Source organism: Podarcis filfolensis (assembly GCF_964270895.1).
Source record: "Podarcis filfolensis genome assembly, chromosome: 1".
Taxonomy (NCBI): domain Eukaryota; kingdom Metazoa; phylum Chordata; class Lepidosauria; order Squamata; family Lacertidae; genus Podarcis; species Podarcis filfolensis.
The window spans coordinates 122529693-122544254 of record NC_139604.1 but is presented as its reverse complement, the minus strand read 5'-3'; the positions used below and the strand labels follow the sequence as shown (position 1 = coordinate 122544254).

General features: G+C 43.0%; 2 protein-coding genes across 4 annotated transcripts in view; one reads left to right on the top strand and one right to left on the bottom strand.

Annotated features, from left to right (window-relative positions):
* Nucleotides 1–14562, bottom strand: part of ASPG (asparaginase) — a 63376-nt gene that overhangs the window by 19189 nt on the left and 29625 nt on the right. For both annotated transcript variants that reach the window (XM_083614919.1, XM_083614918.1), the window contains exons 7-12: nt 11410–11525; nt 10213–10398; nt 6439–6549; nt 4545–4664; nt 3478–3573; nt 1347–1510 (exon numbers count right to left, since the gene is read on the bottom strand). In XM_083614919.1, coding sequence (XP_083471045.1) covers nt 1347–1510; nt 3478–3573; nt 4545–4664; nt 6439–6549; nt 10213–10398; nt 11410–11525 — 793 coding nt within the window. The remainder of the gene's footprint in view (nt 1–1346; nt 1511–3477; nt 3574–4544; nt 4665–6438; nt 6550–10212; nt 10399–11409; nt 11526–14562) is intronic.
* LOC310766010 (uncharacterized protein) overlaps nt 1–14562 on the top strand; it is a 776685-nt gene that overhangs the window by 747422 nt on the left and 14701 nt on the right. The window lies entirely within an intron of this gene.

Below are 14562 nucleotides of genomic sequence, written 5' to 3'. Positions count from 1 at the left end.
CAACTGATAAGCTTGCTAGCCTAAAATGTAGCTATTTATTATAAATGAGTTTTTAGATTTCCTCCAAACACTTGCCATATCTGTGTAGCAAGTAAAGTTTGCAAAGATGTAATTATTTCTCATAACTGATTCTCATAGATGCATGTATCTGCAGAATTTTAAACTTCTTGGAGAAGGAGAATAAAATGCATAGGATATACTAGAGAAAGGATTGGGGAACAGATTCTGGACATGGAAAGGGACAGAACATGACCAGAGTCCTCAGAGCTCAAGTGAGCCACTCAAAGCCCCCAAGAGAGGTCCTATATTTAAAGATACTACTTGCATTTTTCTAAAATACTTCCAGGAAAGCCTGAAAGAGGCATCTTGAAAGAAGAGAATACCTGTAGTCTGCATATGATACTAAATAGTAAATACCACACATATAAACATTTTTATATACATTCAACATATTTTCAGGAACATAGTAGTATTTTTAACCCTGACAGACGTTCAGCAAAAGAGATATTTAGCCTACTCAATGGCCAGAGGTTTTCCTCCAACAAAGAACAGATTTGGATGTTCCAAGGTTGTCAAGTGCAACAGGAAGTACTTCACACTTCCTGTTCGTTCACAACACTGTCCCACTGGACGTGCTTCTTTCTTTATTTCCTGAGATATAAGCATGTTCCAGGTGCAAGGACATCCTATGCATCCCCAGGACAGGGCAGATACAAAAAATTATTCTGGAAAAGGCAGTGCTACAGAGGAAGAGGAAGTGTGAGGCACTTGTTCTTCCTGTTCACAACAGCCACAGGTACAAGTCTACTCGGGCAAAGTAATCTAAACTGCTCGCTCCTGCAGCTGCACGACAAGAGAGCTACTGCCACACCTGCAGCCTGACCAGCCACAGCAGCTGCAGAGGGAAGCAGATTGGGCCTGAAGCCTGTGCCAACGTCAGCCTCCAATCCCAATCCCAGCCCCTGCCAGCTGTGAGGGCAGCTGGATCCCAGGCTGGCTCATCCCCAATCCACCCTTGGGATGGCCCATTTCTGGGCTTTTGGGGTTTTCTGATTACCAGTGCTTTTTTTCTGGGGGGTACGCAAGGGTACGCATACCCCTGAACATTATGTGAATCTAATGGGAGAAGAAACTAAAACATTTTTTAAAAAATTGTTTCTTTTCTAGCACGGTGAATCGTCAGTTCCATTGAATAGCACAGTGAATCGTCAGTTCCGTTGCTACCCCCGATGGTGGCCTCATTTCCTGTAACGGTGTTTCCTGAGTCTCAGATAGAATGAGAGTACCCCTAAACATTTTTTAAGAAAAAAAGCACTGTATATTGCACTTAAGAAATAAATAAATACCTGAACTTTATGGCGTTCAGCAGTGGAGTAGCTCCAAATCGGTCTTTGGCATAGACAGTTGCCCCAGACTTCAGCAGATGTCTGACTATCTCCAAATTACCTTCACAAGATGCAACGTGAAGAGGTGTGCGACCATCATAATCCTCAGAGCTCAAGTTGCCACCCTGTGACAAGTTTATTTAAAGGAGTATATTTAAAAAATAATAATTCATCCATCTAACAAAGGTCTCAGCAACATGCCCAGTTTATCATTTCCCAGTTTCCCAGTTTCCCAGCCAAGAAACTGGCTTTCTTACTATTTTTAATATGAACTCTTGAGTTAATGGAGAACACTCTCTTGAGGCTTCTTTCTGTGGGCCAATCCAGGACAGCTGAGGCACACAGCAATGATCAGGTTGAAAAGCCCCCATCAGGGACCTTATAACGGGGATGGCTAACCTTTTCAATATGAGAGGAGGAGGAGTTTGGATTTGATATCCCACTTTATCACTACCCGAAGGAGTCTCAAAGCGGCTAACAGTCTCCTTTCCCTTCCTCCCCCACAACAAACACTCTGTGAGGTGAGTGGGGCTGAGAGACTTCAAAGAAGTGTGACTAGCCCAAGGTCACCCAGCAGCTGCATGTGGAGGAGCGGAGACGCGAACCCGCTTCCCCAGATTACAAATCTACCGCTCTTAACCACTACACCACACTGGCTCTCAGCCACATTGACCCATCATCAACCCTTCAGAGGCTGCATGGTATGGCTGCAGTGTAAAAATGGCTGCGGCTGCATTTTGAGGTTCTTGGGAGAATCACAAAAACTTTCGGCATCACAGAGTTACGGCAGGTGACCCACAGGAATGGCAAAAAACCCCTATTTTTTCATTAATTGTTTTTAACAGGCAAATTTGGGCAGGGAGTGGTAGCCACACACAAAAACCATTGGCACCGCAGTACTTATAGGAGAAGTCAGTAAAAGGGGGGGGGGGAGCAGGATTCAACTAACTAGTCTCATCAGTAGAAGCCCTGCACAAGGACTTCCCTCATTGTGAGAAGCAAAGCTACAGGGAACCAGGCAGAGGGCCTTCTCGGTAGTGGCGCCCGCCCTGTGGAACGCCCTTCCAGCAGATGTCAAAGCGATAAACAACTACCTGACATTCAGAAGACATCTTAAGGCAGCCCTGTTCAGGGAAGTTTTTAACGTGTGATATTTTACTGTATTTTTGGTTTTTATGGAAGCCGCCCAGAGTGGCTGGGGAGGCCCAGCCAGATGGGCGGGGTATAAATAATAAATTATTATTATTATTATTATTATTATTATTATTATTATTCACCCAACAGGGCAACAGCCCCTTCCTCTCCCTGTGCTCCCCCCCCCCCATTGGCTCGGGGAGGTCAAGAGAAGCCACTGAACAGCAGCAGGGGAAGAGGAAATCGTTCCATCTTGCAACTCAAAATGCTTGCCCAATTAGAAGAATGCGATGTTGAATTCTCTCCAGTTAGTTAAAAAAATTGGGGTGGTATTCAACTACCTTTTACTCAGAACAGATCCAATGAAATCAGTGGATCTAACTTTAATTTCAACGGACTTCCTTTAAGTAAAAGTTGAATACCACCCTTAAATTATTATTAAAAATAAATAAATGGACAAATTTGGGGAGGCACAAAAACATATAGCACCACAGTATCAGACCTACAGGAGCAGTCAGTATAAGAATATAATTCATTTGTCATGTTTAGTGAAGAAGGTATTATACAGGCTTAGGCTGCACACCTAAGGGCATGTAAGCCTCATTGATTGGTACAGGACCTACTTCTGAACAAATAAACAAAGGACTAGACCGTTAAAAAAAAAAACACACAATCCTGATATCATAAGCGATGGCTGCTTCCCCTTTGAAAATTTTAAGGCCAGCAGTCATTCTGATCTGACTCTAGCTCTAATCTACGGTAATTGTTTTTCCCTGCTGAAAGACTACCCTGGGTTTTTAATTTTCCCCTCATCACTATAGAGCCTCTATATAACTATAGAGTTATACCCGCACCCACAACAAAAATGCATTTGAGATGACCTTAGCTTGTGAGGCTTTCTCCTATTCAGGATGCAAATGATCATATGAAATACACTATAAAAAAAAGAGGGTCTTACCATATTCTGTAAGGCTTTTAGGGCATCGATGTCACCATTTTTTGCCGCTGCGCAAGCCAAAGGAGGAGTCAAAGCATCTCTAACAGCTGCTAGCTCCTGAGAAATTAAAATAGCCTAGTTTAACACGCGTCTACACATTTCCCATAATCCCATCCCATCGTGCCTGGATATAATAGCGTGGCTTGCTTGTGTGAAGTTATCTACAGGTGCTTGTTCTGCATGGATCTTGTGAAGCGTGTCTGGTCTTCAGTTCTGATACAAAGCAATCCAGGATGTATGAATTGTTGAGGGAAGGGGGCTGAAGTTGCTTTAAAGTGCTTTGTGCTCCCAGTTACAGATAGGTAGCCGTGTTGGTCTGCCATAGTCAAAACAAAAAAATTTTTTTCCTTCCAGTAGCACCTTAAAGACCAACTAAGTTAGTTCTTGGTATGAGCTTTCGTGTGCATGCACACTTCTTCAGATACACTGAAACAGAAGTTGCCAGATCCTTCTATATAGTGAGAAGGTGGGGAGGGGTATTACTCAGAAGGGTGGTGGGAATGGGTGGTTGGCAGATAGCTGTGATGAGCCTGTTGACGACTCTTAACGACTGCAATAGGTCTTACAGGAAAAAGCAAGGGGTGAGGAAATTTATCATACAAACTGCATAAATGTCCAGCATTCTATACTCAACAATCCCCTTTGCTGTCTTTTTTTTTAATAAAGAACATAAGAAGAGTCATACTGGAGCAGGTCAAAGGCTATCTAGTCCAGCATCTTGCCCAAATGCCTATGGGAAGCCTGCAAGCAGGACATACGGGCAATAGTACTCTTCCCACTTGTGATTCCCCAAAATACTATTTAGAACCATCCTGCATCCAACAATGAAGGTAGAGCACAGTCATCATGACAAGTAGCCAATGACAGCCTTAACATCCTCCATTACTTAGTCAAAACCTCTTTTAAAGAAGTATTTCTTTCTTCTGTCTGTCTTGTAGCTGCCAACAATCAGCTTTATTAGATGGTCCCAGGTGCTAGTTATTATGCAATGGGCTTTCTGCTTTAACAGGTGTCATTTGAGCAAGTACCTCCTTGCAGCTGATAAACAGGTATTTTGCAATCTCTTGAATAAACTTGCTATCTTTGAGGGTGATCTGGGTTCCAATGGGCACAACAGTCATCTCTCCTCTCAGATTCTCCTTCACCATCTTAAGGAGAAAAAAGAAGCAAGTGAGCGGGCTGGGAACCAAGTCAGAGGTGAATGTGTGTGCGTGTTTGGTTTGGAGGGGAAGGGTTGTAGCAGCAGGTCCTGCTCCCAACCTCTACACCTTTGGTTGTCCATCTGCATAACTGACAGTATTTACCTTAAATAATTTTCCAGTGTAGAAGACAGACAGGTAATTAAAAAGATCTCAGATATAGTAAAAATGAAACAAAGACATAATGTATGCAACTTTAACATGAGCCCGGTTTAATGTGACATGAGAACCAGGTCCTTGGATCATGTAAAAATAATTTCAAAATGCTGGATTATTTTTAAAAATGTTTGAAGTGGGATTGGAAAACCTCTAGAAAGTACAGTGGTACCTCAGGTTAAGTACTTAATTCGTTCCGGAGGTCCGTTCTTAACCTGAAACTGTGCTTAACCTGAAGCACCACTTTAGCTAATGGGGCCTCCTGCTGCCGCCGCGCCGCTGGAACCCGATTTCTGTTCTTATCCTGAAGCAAAGTTCTTAACCTGAAGCACTATTTCTGGGTTAGCAGAGTATGTAACCTGAAGCGTATGTAAGCTGAAGCGTATGTAACCCGAGGTACCACTGTAAATCCCTCCTGCTGCCTTAGGAGGTCTCTACATATATATACTAGCATGTGATATGTACACACACAACACACACACACAGGCTTTGTTACAATACCCCGTAAGGCCATGGGACTTCATTTACTCAGCCTAGAAGTCATATTAGAGATTGGATACTGTGAAGTTGGGAAAGGGTATGAGCGGTTGTTGAAGATCCCCAAAGAATCCATGTATTTTATTAGGCTGCTGAGGATGAACTGTTTGATACCCCCTATTCGTCCCCTCACAGAACTACAATTTTCTGGGATATTTGGGAGAGGAGAGGGCAGAAAAAAGCTCTGATGCTATGCAAGAGAAAAGCTTCCAGAAATTAAAAATAATTGAAGAACTGTAGCACTTGTGTGCACATAAATGATTTCACTGAATTGTGGCCTAGCTCTTCTGCATTGTGGAATTGCTTCATAATTACAGAGAAAAAGAGAGAGTCTGGGAATATAGATGACTGTGATAACTATCTGGAAACATGGCTGTGCAAAGTTAAAGAAAGGAGTGTTGTGGGAAGGAAGGCTGCCCTCAACTTTAGCATTGTTTAGGCATGTCTTAAAAAGAGAGGTAGTGAAAGAAAACACTGTAGGTGTGGGAGCGTTTCACTGATCTTTTCCATGGGAGGTGAGACTCTGATTTGATGTACAGGGGCATTCCCCCATATGGTAGAACAACAAGTAGTTTCTCTCCCTCCCCTCTCCATGAACCAGATGTGATGGTTCTTCAGCTGCAGTTCGGTCCTTGGTTATTGTGACGTATAAAAATAAGCAGGGCACAAACTATTTATATATGTTTAATTTTTGCAGTTTCATCTTACATATAGACAGCAGTCCTTTGAACCTAGTTGGGATGGAGTGGGAAGTTTGTGGGCTCTGACCAAAAGAAACGCCCCTCTTAACCAGAGGTTGGATGGCCATCTGTCAGGGATGCTCTAGCTGAGATTCCTGCACTGCAGGGAGTTGGACTACATGATCCTTGAGGTCCCTTTCCAACTCAACAATACTAGGATTAACCAGACCAAAGGCCCATCTAGTCCAGGCCTATGTGTGTCAAGGGGAAGGAAAGCTCAGAAAGCCACAACCTGAGAAAGGGACTACTAGACTTTTTTAAAAAAAAATCAGAAGTCAAAGATATTTTACCTCTCTCTTCTCGGCCAAGGTACCGGGTTTGCTCAGGACATAGGCCAGCTTGGTAAGAGCAGCTTCAGGTGTCATATCTCCTCCTGGAATTACACCTGCGTCCATAAGGGTCTGTAGTCAATGAAGAAAATGTGGTTTGAGTGTGCTGTTTTGTAAGGTATGCATATTGAAAAATGGTATCCACAAGTACAGGGAAGGGTACCCAGTTTCCCCTAACTCTCTATACCTCTGCATCATATCCCATAATTCTGATGTGTCCCGTTTCACCACCGGAAGCAGAATGGGAACATGGCATAGCACCCTGCTGCTGCTGCCGCTGCCACCACTGCCTCCCTTACCTGGGTTGCATGGCAGTGCCCAGTGAGATATTGCAAGTTTCTGCTGAGGGTTGGGGGGACCAGGAGCAGGGGGTTGCAGTGGGATGCACAAAGCAGGTCACCAGAGTCTTGTCTGAGTAGAAGTGCTTTCTTCTAGTGTAAAACCACAACTGCATACATCCCATAATTACTCTAATAATTATCTGTTATTATTTACAAAGTGCTGAGTGCTGCAAGTATATGAGGTTCTCAGAGGTAAAATCTGTTACTGCAAGTCGGATAATTTAATCTTTTTGTTCCTTTTATATTAGATTGTAATGCTGCCTTGGTGGCTAATAAAGTGCTTTGTTTGTGGTCACTGATACTATCTTGCTCCCATAAGAATAAATAAAAGCTTGCTGGATCCAGCAACTGGTATTCAGAAATCATTAACTGCCTCCAACTGTGAAGGCAGACCCTCCAGATGTTTTGGGACTACAACTCCCATCATCCCTAGTTAACAGGACCAGTGGTCAGGGATGATGGGAATTGTAGTCCCAAAACAACTGGAGGGTTGGGTTTGGCCATGCCTGAGGTAGAGCATAGGCATCATGGCTAGTAGCCATCAATGGTCCTCTCCTCCCTGAATTTGTCTAATCTTCTTTTAAAGCCATCCAAGTTAGCTCACAGAATCACATGTTTATTGTTTTCAGTGCTAAATGTACAAGAGTTCTTACGTTCATCAAATAAGGGGATCCAAGTTAATTCTAATGCTTTCTTGAAAGGTTACCTGTCTTAGCCACAAACCTAGTATGCTTTAAATTAAAAACATACCTAGCAATAGTGGGAATGTGAAAAATGTTTATATCGCACAGGTGTAATTTTCAGGTAGCTGACATTGACTGTTGCTCATTTTTTAATGTAAACCCAATGGTAAAACTGGGCTGACTGCTGTAATGTGTGAACTGGTCCTCTGCATGTTCCTCAGTAGTTGATACCCATATCTGGAACAGGCATGCTCTGGTGCAGAGTCCAGAACTGAGTTTCTTGAGCTGTCACAGACCTCCTGGGCAGCTCTGAAAGCAAGCCTCTTCACCTGTAATCTCCAGAGTACACATATTAGATTAGATCAGTGTGTTTGCAATTGCTCCCATAGGCCAGTTTCATATTTCCAGAGGGAACGACTAGAAACTGCACTGAAGACATCTCTTTAACAGTTCTTACATTATTTCTTTTTTCATTATTGCGGTGGCAGATTCAACAATTTTCCTAGAGCAAACCTCTTAGCTAAAACATTTCTAGGAAAAGCCAAGCCAGTTTAAAAAATATCAAGCAGTTCAGCAGTATAATATCATGAAGTAATAATTACCAATATGTGCACATTAACCAGGCCTTTTAATTAAGTGGGAAAGGGAAAACAACAGGTCTAGCTTTGTACTTGGCACTGAAAGTGGTAGATTGCAAGCCTAACTTACAAGTAGTAGACTGGGGGAAGGGCTTGGTTAACTTTGGGGCAAAACAGAAAACACAACAGCATTAAAAATAGCAATAAAAAACACCAATGCCAGACATGACCCAGCCCACTTGGCACCACCATTTAAAATTTGATTTATCTCTAACTCATCTAATCATATCAAGGTGGGGCTTTTAATTCTGCCACCCACTTTGAACCTTTGGGAAATATCCCATCAAGATTTACTCAGTTTACTATCAAGTCTTTGGGAGGGGCAAGTATCTAAAGATGTGTGCGGGGATTTCTTAGCCATCTTCATATTGAAAACCTCTGATTCATTCATCACTCTGGTGGTCCCCAGTTCCAGGCACACACACCCTTCAAAATGACACAACCATAATCGGATAGAGACACCATCATCTTGTATATGCTAGGCATATAACTACCAAATGTGTCCAGAAGTTGTCAACATAGAAAAAGCCAGGAAATATCCATTACAATTGATCTTGCATCTAGGAGTGACACAGGAATGAAAATTCTTGATGAGGGCTTGGACAGATAAAAATTAAAGGTTTTGAATCTAGCTAGTACTCTGCCATTCCATACTGGAAAAGAAGAAGATTTCCTGAATCAATGATCCCCGAAGGTTTTACTAAAGGGAACCTTCCTACTTTCCTGTGCAGTCTTGTCCTTCTTTGGGATTTCAGTGCAGGGTGGACACACTGAGAAACTATCAAAGTAACCACAATATATCATATAAGTGTGATCATGGGGAAGAAGTATGGAGAGAGCGAGGGCAGGAGGATGAATGAATATCAGACAAGGCTCAAAAGTTCTTTTATCTATGATATATTATGGTATGGAAAGTGGTTTGTCTGTTCGTTTTTCCATCTGTTCTCTATAGGTCTGTTCGCCTCTCGGTGTATCATTGCCAAACCCTGAGGGGGGGGCAGCAGTCATCATCAACATTTTGAGGCAGGCCACCATTCTGAATCAAAATGGCAGAGTAAAACATGACTGTGCCCATTTTGGGGCATAGGTTTGGCCACGTCTTGAGGTATCATTGCCAAAACTCAGCACAAGGGTTCCTGAGTTAGGGGCAGTGGACTTCATCACTGTTTGGACACCATGTGCCATTTTGAATCAAGATGGCAGTCCAAAACATCACTTTTGCATGACTTTGCCCATTTGGAGGCATAGGTTTGGTTGTCTCTTAAGATATTGTTGCCAAACTTGGCATGAGGGTTCCCAAGGTGGCAGCAGCAACCTCTGCCAATGCTTGGTTGCCAGGTGCCACTTTGAATCAAGATGACAAATCAAAACAGGACTGAGGTAGGGGAGCTTTGCAAAAGGCCACCAAGGAAGTTCATGGGAGAGACAGTTTGATCCAAGATGTCTACACTAGCTTTTGAGTTCTGCCCTATAACCTATTCAGTTCTTTCCAGTAATAATGGCTGCTCTAGTGGTGGTGACATGGACTGCTGGATGCAAGTCTTCCTTTGGGTGGGGATTGGGAGAGACTAATTGACCATTGGTGTCTCCTGACCAAAGTTCTTTAGTTCCTACTAATTCTATCAATATATCTCATACCTTTACGTCACAGCACTGGGATCTAAAGGCCAACACACAAACACCACAATATATAGGCCACCCACCAGCCTCCATACAGATTGCTCTGCATAACCCAGAAGACAAAATGCCACAAGTAAGACAACAGGTGCACTGAAGAAAGCCAAATGGTATATAAAAAAATACCACAAACAGCAGCCACTGCCTCCACCCCCTCACCTGCCAAAAGCTTCATTTTTAATCTTACCTGGATGAACATTCCTTCCCAACCCAAAATTGAGCAACCCTGAATGCAATGGCATAGCTCAAAACAGCCTTCCCCAAGCTGTTTTGGATCACAACTCCCATCAGTCACAGTGAGCAAGCCAATGGTCAGGGATGATGGGAGTTGCAGTCCGAGCATTTGGAGGGCACCAGCTTGGGGAAAGCTGGTTTAAAGCATAAAATTTGTCTCACCTTTCCTGTTTCATAGACTAAAGAAACACTTCCTCGCAGACACTGGGTGCAATTCAGAATCACCACACCACGATCGGTTGCTTTCTGCAACTCTTCCAACAAAGCAGGGCAATTATTGGGGGCATTCCCACTCCCATAGGTCTCGAGCACAATCCCCTTTATTGGGCTCTGAAGAAACCCCTTCACCTGCATGAACGAAAAATATATATACAGTTCAAAAGTGTTTACCTAGATTGAAATATGGTCTTTTCTACACAATACTATCTTTTTAATGCAAGGAAAAGATTGATCAAATATTTTAAATATGGGGTTCAGATTCTTATTAGGTTGACTGCTGGCATGCAGGACGAACTTTGATTATCTTCATGGTCCATGCAAAATCTATGGATAATCACAAGTCCTCATAACTAAAAGTGCTATATAAATAGGTTTGAGAGTGGGGTGTTCAATACATTTACAAAACAGTTTCACTGTATACATAGACATAACTGTAGGGGGTACAGAGTGGGGACAAGTAATGCCAGTATATACTGTAAGTAGTGCAACAGCAAGATGGATAGACAGTGGTTGGTTATACAGGGGATGGACAACTTGATTAGAACAGGGAGCCAAAATGGGGGTGGGGAGCCAGAAGTAACCTGTCCATTCTAATTATGCAGAATCATAGCACTTCATCCAGCTTTCAACTTTCCCTCTACAATTCGTCTCCAACGAACTCTGCCTCCTCTCACATTTGGATCTCACACCCACATTTCTAAGATAAAGACAGGTCTGGAACTCCACAAATGAACTGCCTCTGCTACTTCTCCCCTGCAAATTGCCCCTTCCCAATCTCAACAGCCTGAAAATGATCAAAATGATGCACATCCCCGCTTCTCAAACATGCAACATTCAAAAGCATAATAAGAGATTGGGGTTTTTTTAAATCTTTGATTGCATTCTCCTCAAGCGCCATAGAATACTTTTGGACATGACAGTATTCTATGATGCTTCTTTCTCACATCTGAACACGTATTGTGGGATTGTTGACTACATGCAACTAGCTCTGAGAAAAGCAGTGGCACAGCGGCATGGTGGGAGTGGCTCAGCAATGCCATCGCCTTTTCTTATTGCTCATTATATGCAATCAACACTCCTACACATGAGTGTCATCATAGCTTTTCTTCTCATTATGCTCTCAGGCGGAGGAAGGCTGACCGCTTCAGCAGTGATCCCCGGGAAGATTCTCAGTAGGCCAACATGTTGATCGAAGTTCATTTTGTGGATTGCAAATTTCTTGGTAGTGTTGGCCCTCCAAACGGTCTCCCAGTTAACTGTGAAAAGAAAAACAAATACATTATTTGAGAGAGAGAGAAAATGTGTGTTCTTTCCAATCCCAGTTCAAAATCTACCCCTTCTAGGAAGCCTTTCGCATAATCTTTTTACAGTTCAATCCAATGGAGAATTAAGGGTCATATCTAACGCTGTTGTTCTGCTAGTGTGGCAGAACTCAACTTCAGCAACAGAACTTCCCCTCCTCTTTTCTCCCCTGCAGCCCCCTGGCACACCCTCAAAATCTGCTCTAGAGGGTTGGGAAATCTGAACAAGACAACATATTTCCTGCACAGGCCCTGCTTATCACAACCCAATCTACAAAACAAGTAAGCCAAATGTAAGAACAACCTTGCTGGACGCACAGGCGCCTTCTCAAAGCCCAGTAAGCACTTCCCCAGCTTTGGGAAGGAAGCATGAGGGCTCTGACAGTGTCCGAGATTCCTCCTTCCCAAAGACAGGCAAACACTGACCAGGCTTTGCAAAGCAGGTGGAAGGGCTCTAGAACCCAGCCAGAGCCTGACACCTTCCCAAAGCCTGGCTTAAGCCAGTGCTACAACAGCTGGGGGGAGGGTGTCAAATGTTGGCCTTGTACAGGGTGGTATATTACCAAGGTCTGTCCCTGAAGCCAGAGACCCATCGCATCTAACATCCTGTTCTCGCAATGGCCATCCAGGACGTGGGTGCAACAGTGGTCTCCCCATTTGTGATTCCCAGCAATTGGTATATAGAGGTGCAATGTCTCCAAATAACCCCCTACCTGTACTATAATTCCCCAAAGGGCTCCAAACTATCTGGATTGAAGTTTCTTAACACTTTGTAGCAGCACAACATGAAGAAGTTCTTGTTTAGAAGAAGCATTCCAATATTGTAATTCAAGATTCTTTTAATGTGTACCTTGGGGGGACTCTGCAAAGCCACTTTGCTAGGCATCAGCAACATGACACATATTTCACATGTCTTTTTAAAAGACAGATGTTGTTACTCTTACCACTAATCATCTCCAGAGTTTATAATGCAGTTACTAGTGATTAAATAAAATGGCAATGATTCAATTAAGTGTGATTATACATTGGAAGCCAGATGCCAGCTGTTTAACTAATAGTCACTCTTGAGTTCCCATTACTAAATGCCAAACAGTCATTATTAATTCTGGAAAAGCTCACCATCTCTGCCTAGCAGACAATGGTGTGTGTAAATAATCTCAAAAGACTGGCAGAGAGTTGCACTGGATAATATGTATAAACACACCCAACCCACACATGGTATCCATATCTATTTCCAAACTTTTTTGGTAAGAAGCAAAATTCTTGGCTAAAGAAGAGTCTGGGCAAACAGGAGTTTACATGACAACCTACACCTACGGAAACACACTCTTCTACTTGGTAATTAAAGGTGCAAGAAAGCTCTGTCCTCTTTTGGATCTGACTCCCATGACAACTACTGAAAATGCCAAGCACACCTTGAGGCCTTACATATTGTGCTCCCCATCAGCACAAAATGGACTTTGGTTGTGCCACAGTTTTTGAAACAGTGAACTGATGTAGACACAATTAGTGTGATGGTATCAAAAGGGAAAGAAGAGAACCTCTGTGTTGATCAAACTGGGTTAGATGAAACTTCCACCCAAAAATGGAAGGAGAATATTGAGGAAGCTCTATACTCCTAAATATAGATTTTTGCATGCCACTCTTGAGAGCCTTTTCAGCTATTAGGGGGGGTATTAATATCATCCATAAACAACCAAACAAAGCTAGGACCCTCTCAAGTATGGGTATTCCATCACATGCACCATTGGACAGCAGCTATGATTGTAAGAATCCATTGAAAGAATGATAATATCACAAAGGTTTCGTCAGGAAGCTTCAACAGACACACTTCTTCTAGTCCTTTTGCCTCTGCAAACCTCACTCCTCTGCTCTTCCCATCATGTGTCTAGACTGAGCTGCACAACCAGCAGCCACTGCAAAACTCTTCTTTCCCTACACAATAAGAACCACACATCCGAACACCACTTTTTTGTCAGATAAGAGTTCAGCAGGGCGTTGTTGTTTTTTAAGCCAAAAGATGAGCAATCATATGTCATAAAAATGCCACAGCACCCAAGTCATCTTTTTTGCAGCAACTGAAGATTAGTTTGTTTTCAACTCCAATCAATTTCCCCCTCGCAGTCTAGCATCAGCTACCCCAGAAGGACTTATTTTCTGAGCGGATGTTGTTGCAGAAGAGTTATTGCCAAGTTTTCCTTCAGAATATGTCCTACCTAGTTTGGAAGTTGTATGTGTTTTTTAATACAGCGTCTGAGATGATGTACGTTGGCACTCATCCTCACAGAGAGGCAGCCAAGATTAAAAGAGATCATTCAAAGAGGGCAATAGGTTATCTTATAAGAATTCAGTCTGTCCACTGAATCCAAAGCTGGTGGATAGGAGTCTAATGAACCAGATGCCATAGCACCAGGGCAGCCGTAGAAATGGAAACAGTGGAATCCTTCCCCTGAGTCTGACCAGCCAAGTTCCACAGTACCTTGCCAGTACAATTGCATGGGGAGCATACCAGTCTGAAGCCCATGAAATGCTCTTATTCAGGCCAGAGGGTTGGCTGTTTAAGGGACTCTCATCTTCCAAAAAGGGTCAGAACCTAGGAGAGGTGGACTGCAGATAAAAAGGCTCAAAAGGCCTCAGTTCACTTCCAACACTTGTGGAGGAAGTTGCTCACTTGGAGCTCTCCGTGGTTTTGCAACAACTGAACTGCCTTCCTCCATGGGCTCCTGTACATGAGTAGAACAAGTCACCAGAAGGAGAGGGAGGGAGGGAGGGGGTGGCTGGTTCTGCTGCAGCCTTCTGAATAAGTATATGTAGGATTAAACTACAAGCTTACACACTGTTAGCTATGAATAAGACTAAATAAACTCAGGTTACTTCCAGGGAAACCTACATAAAGTAGGGGATGCAAGTCTCAGTATAAAAATGTTTTCATGTATAGGTAGCCAAACTTATCATCCAGTCTTCCCCAATCTAGTGCCCTCCAGAGGTTTTG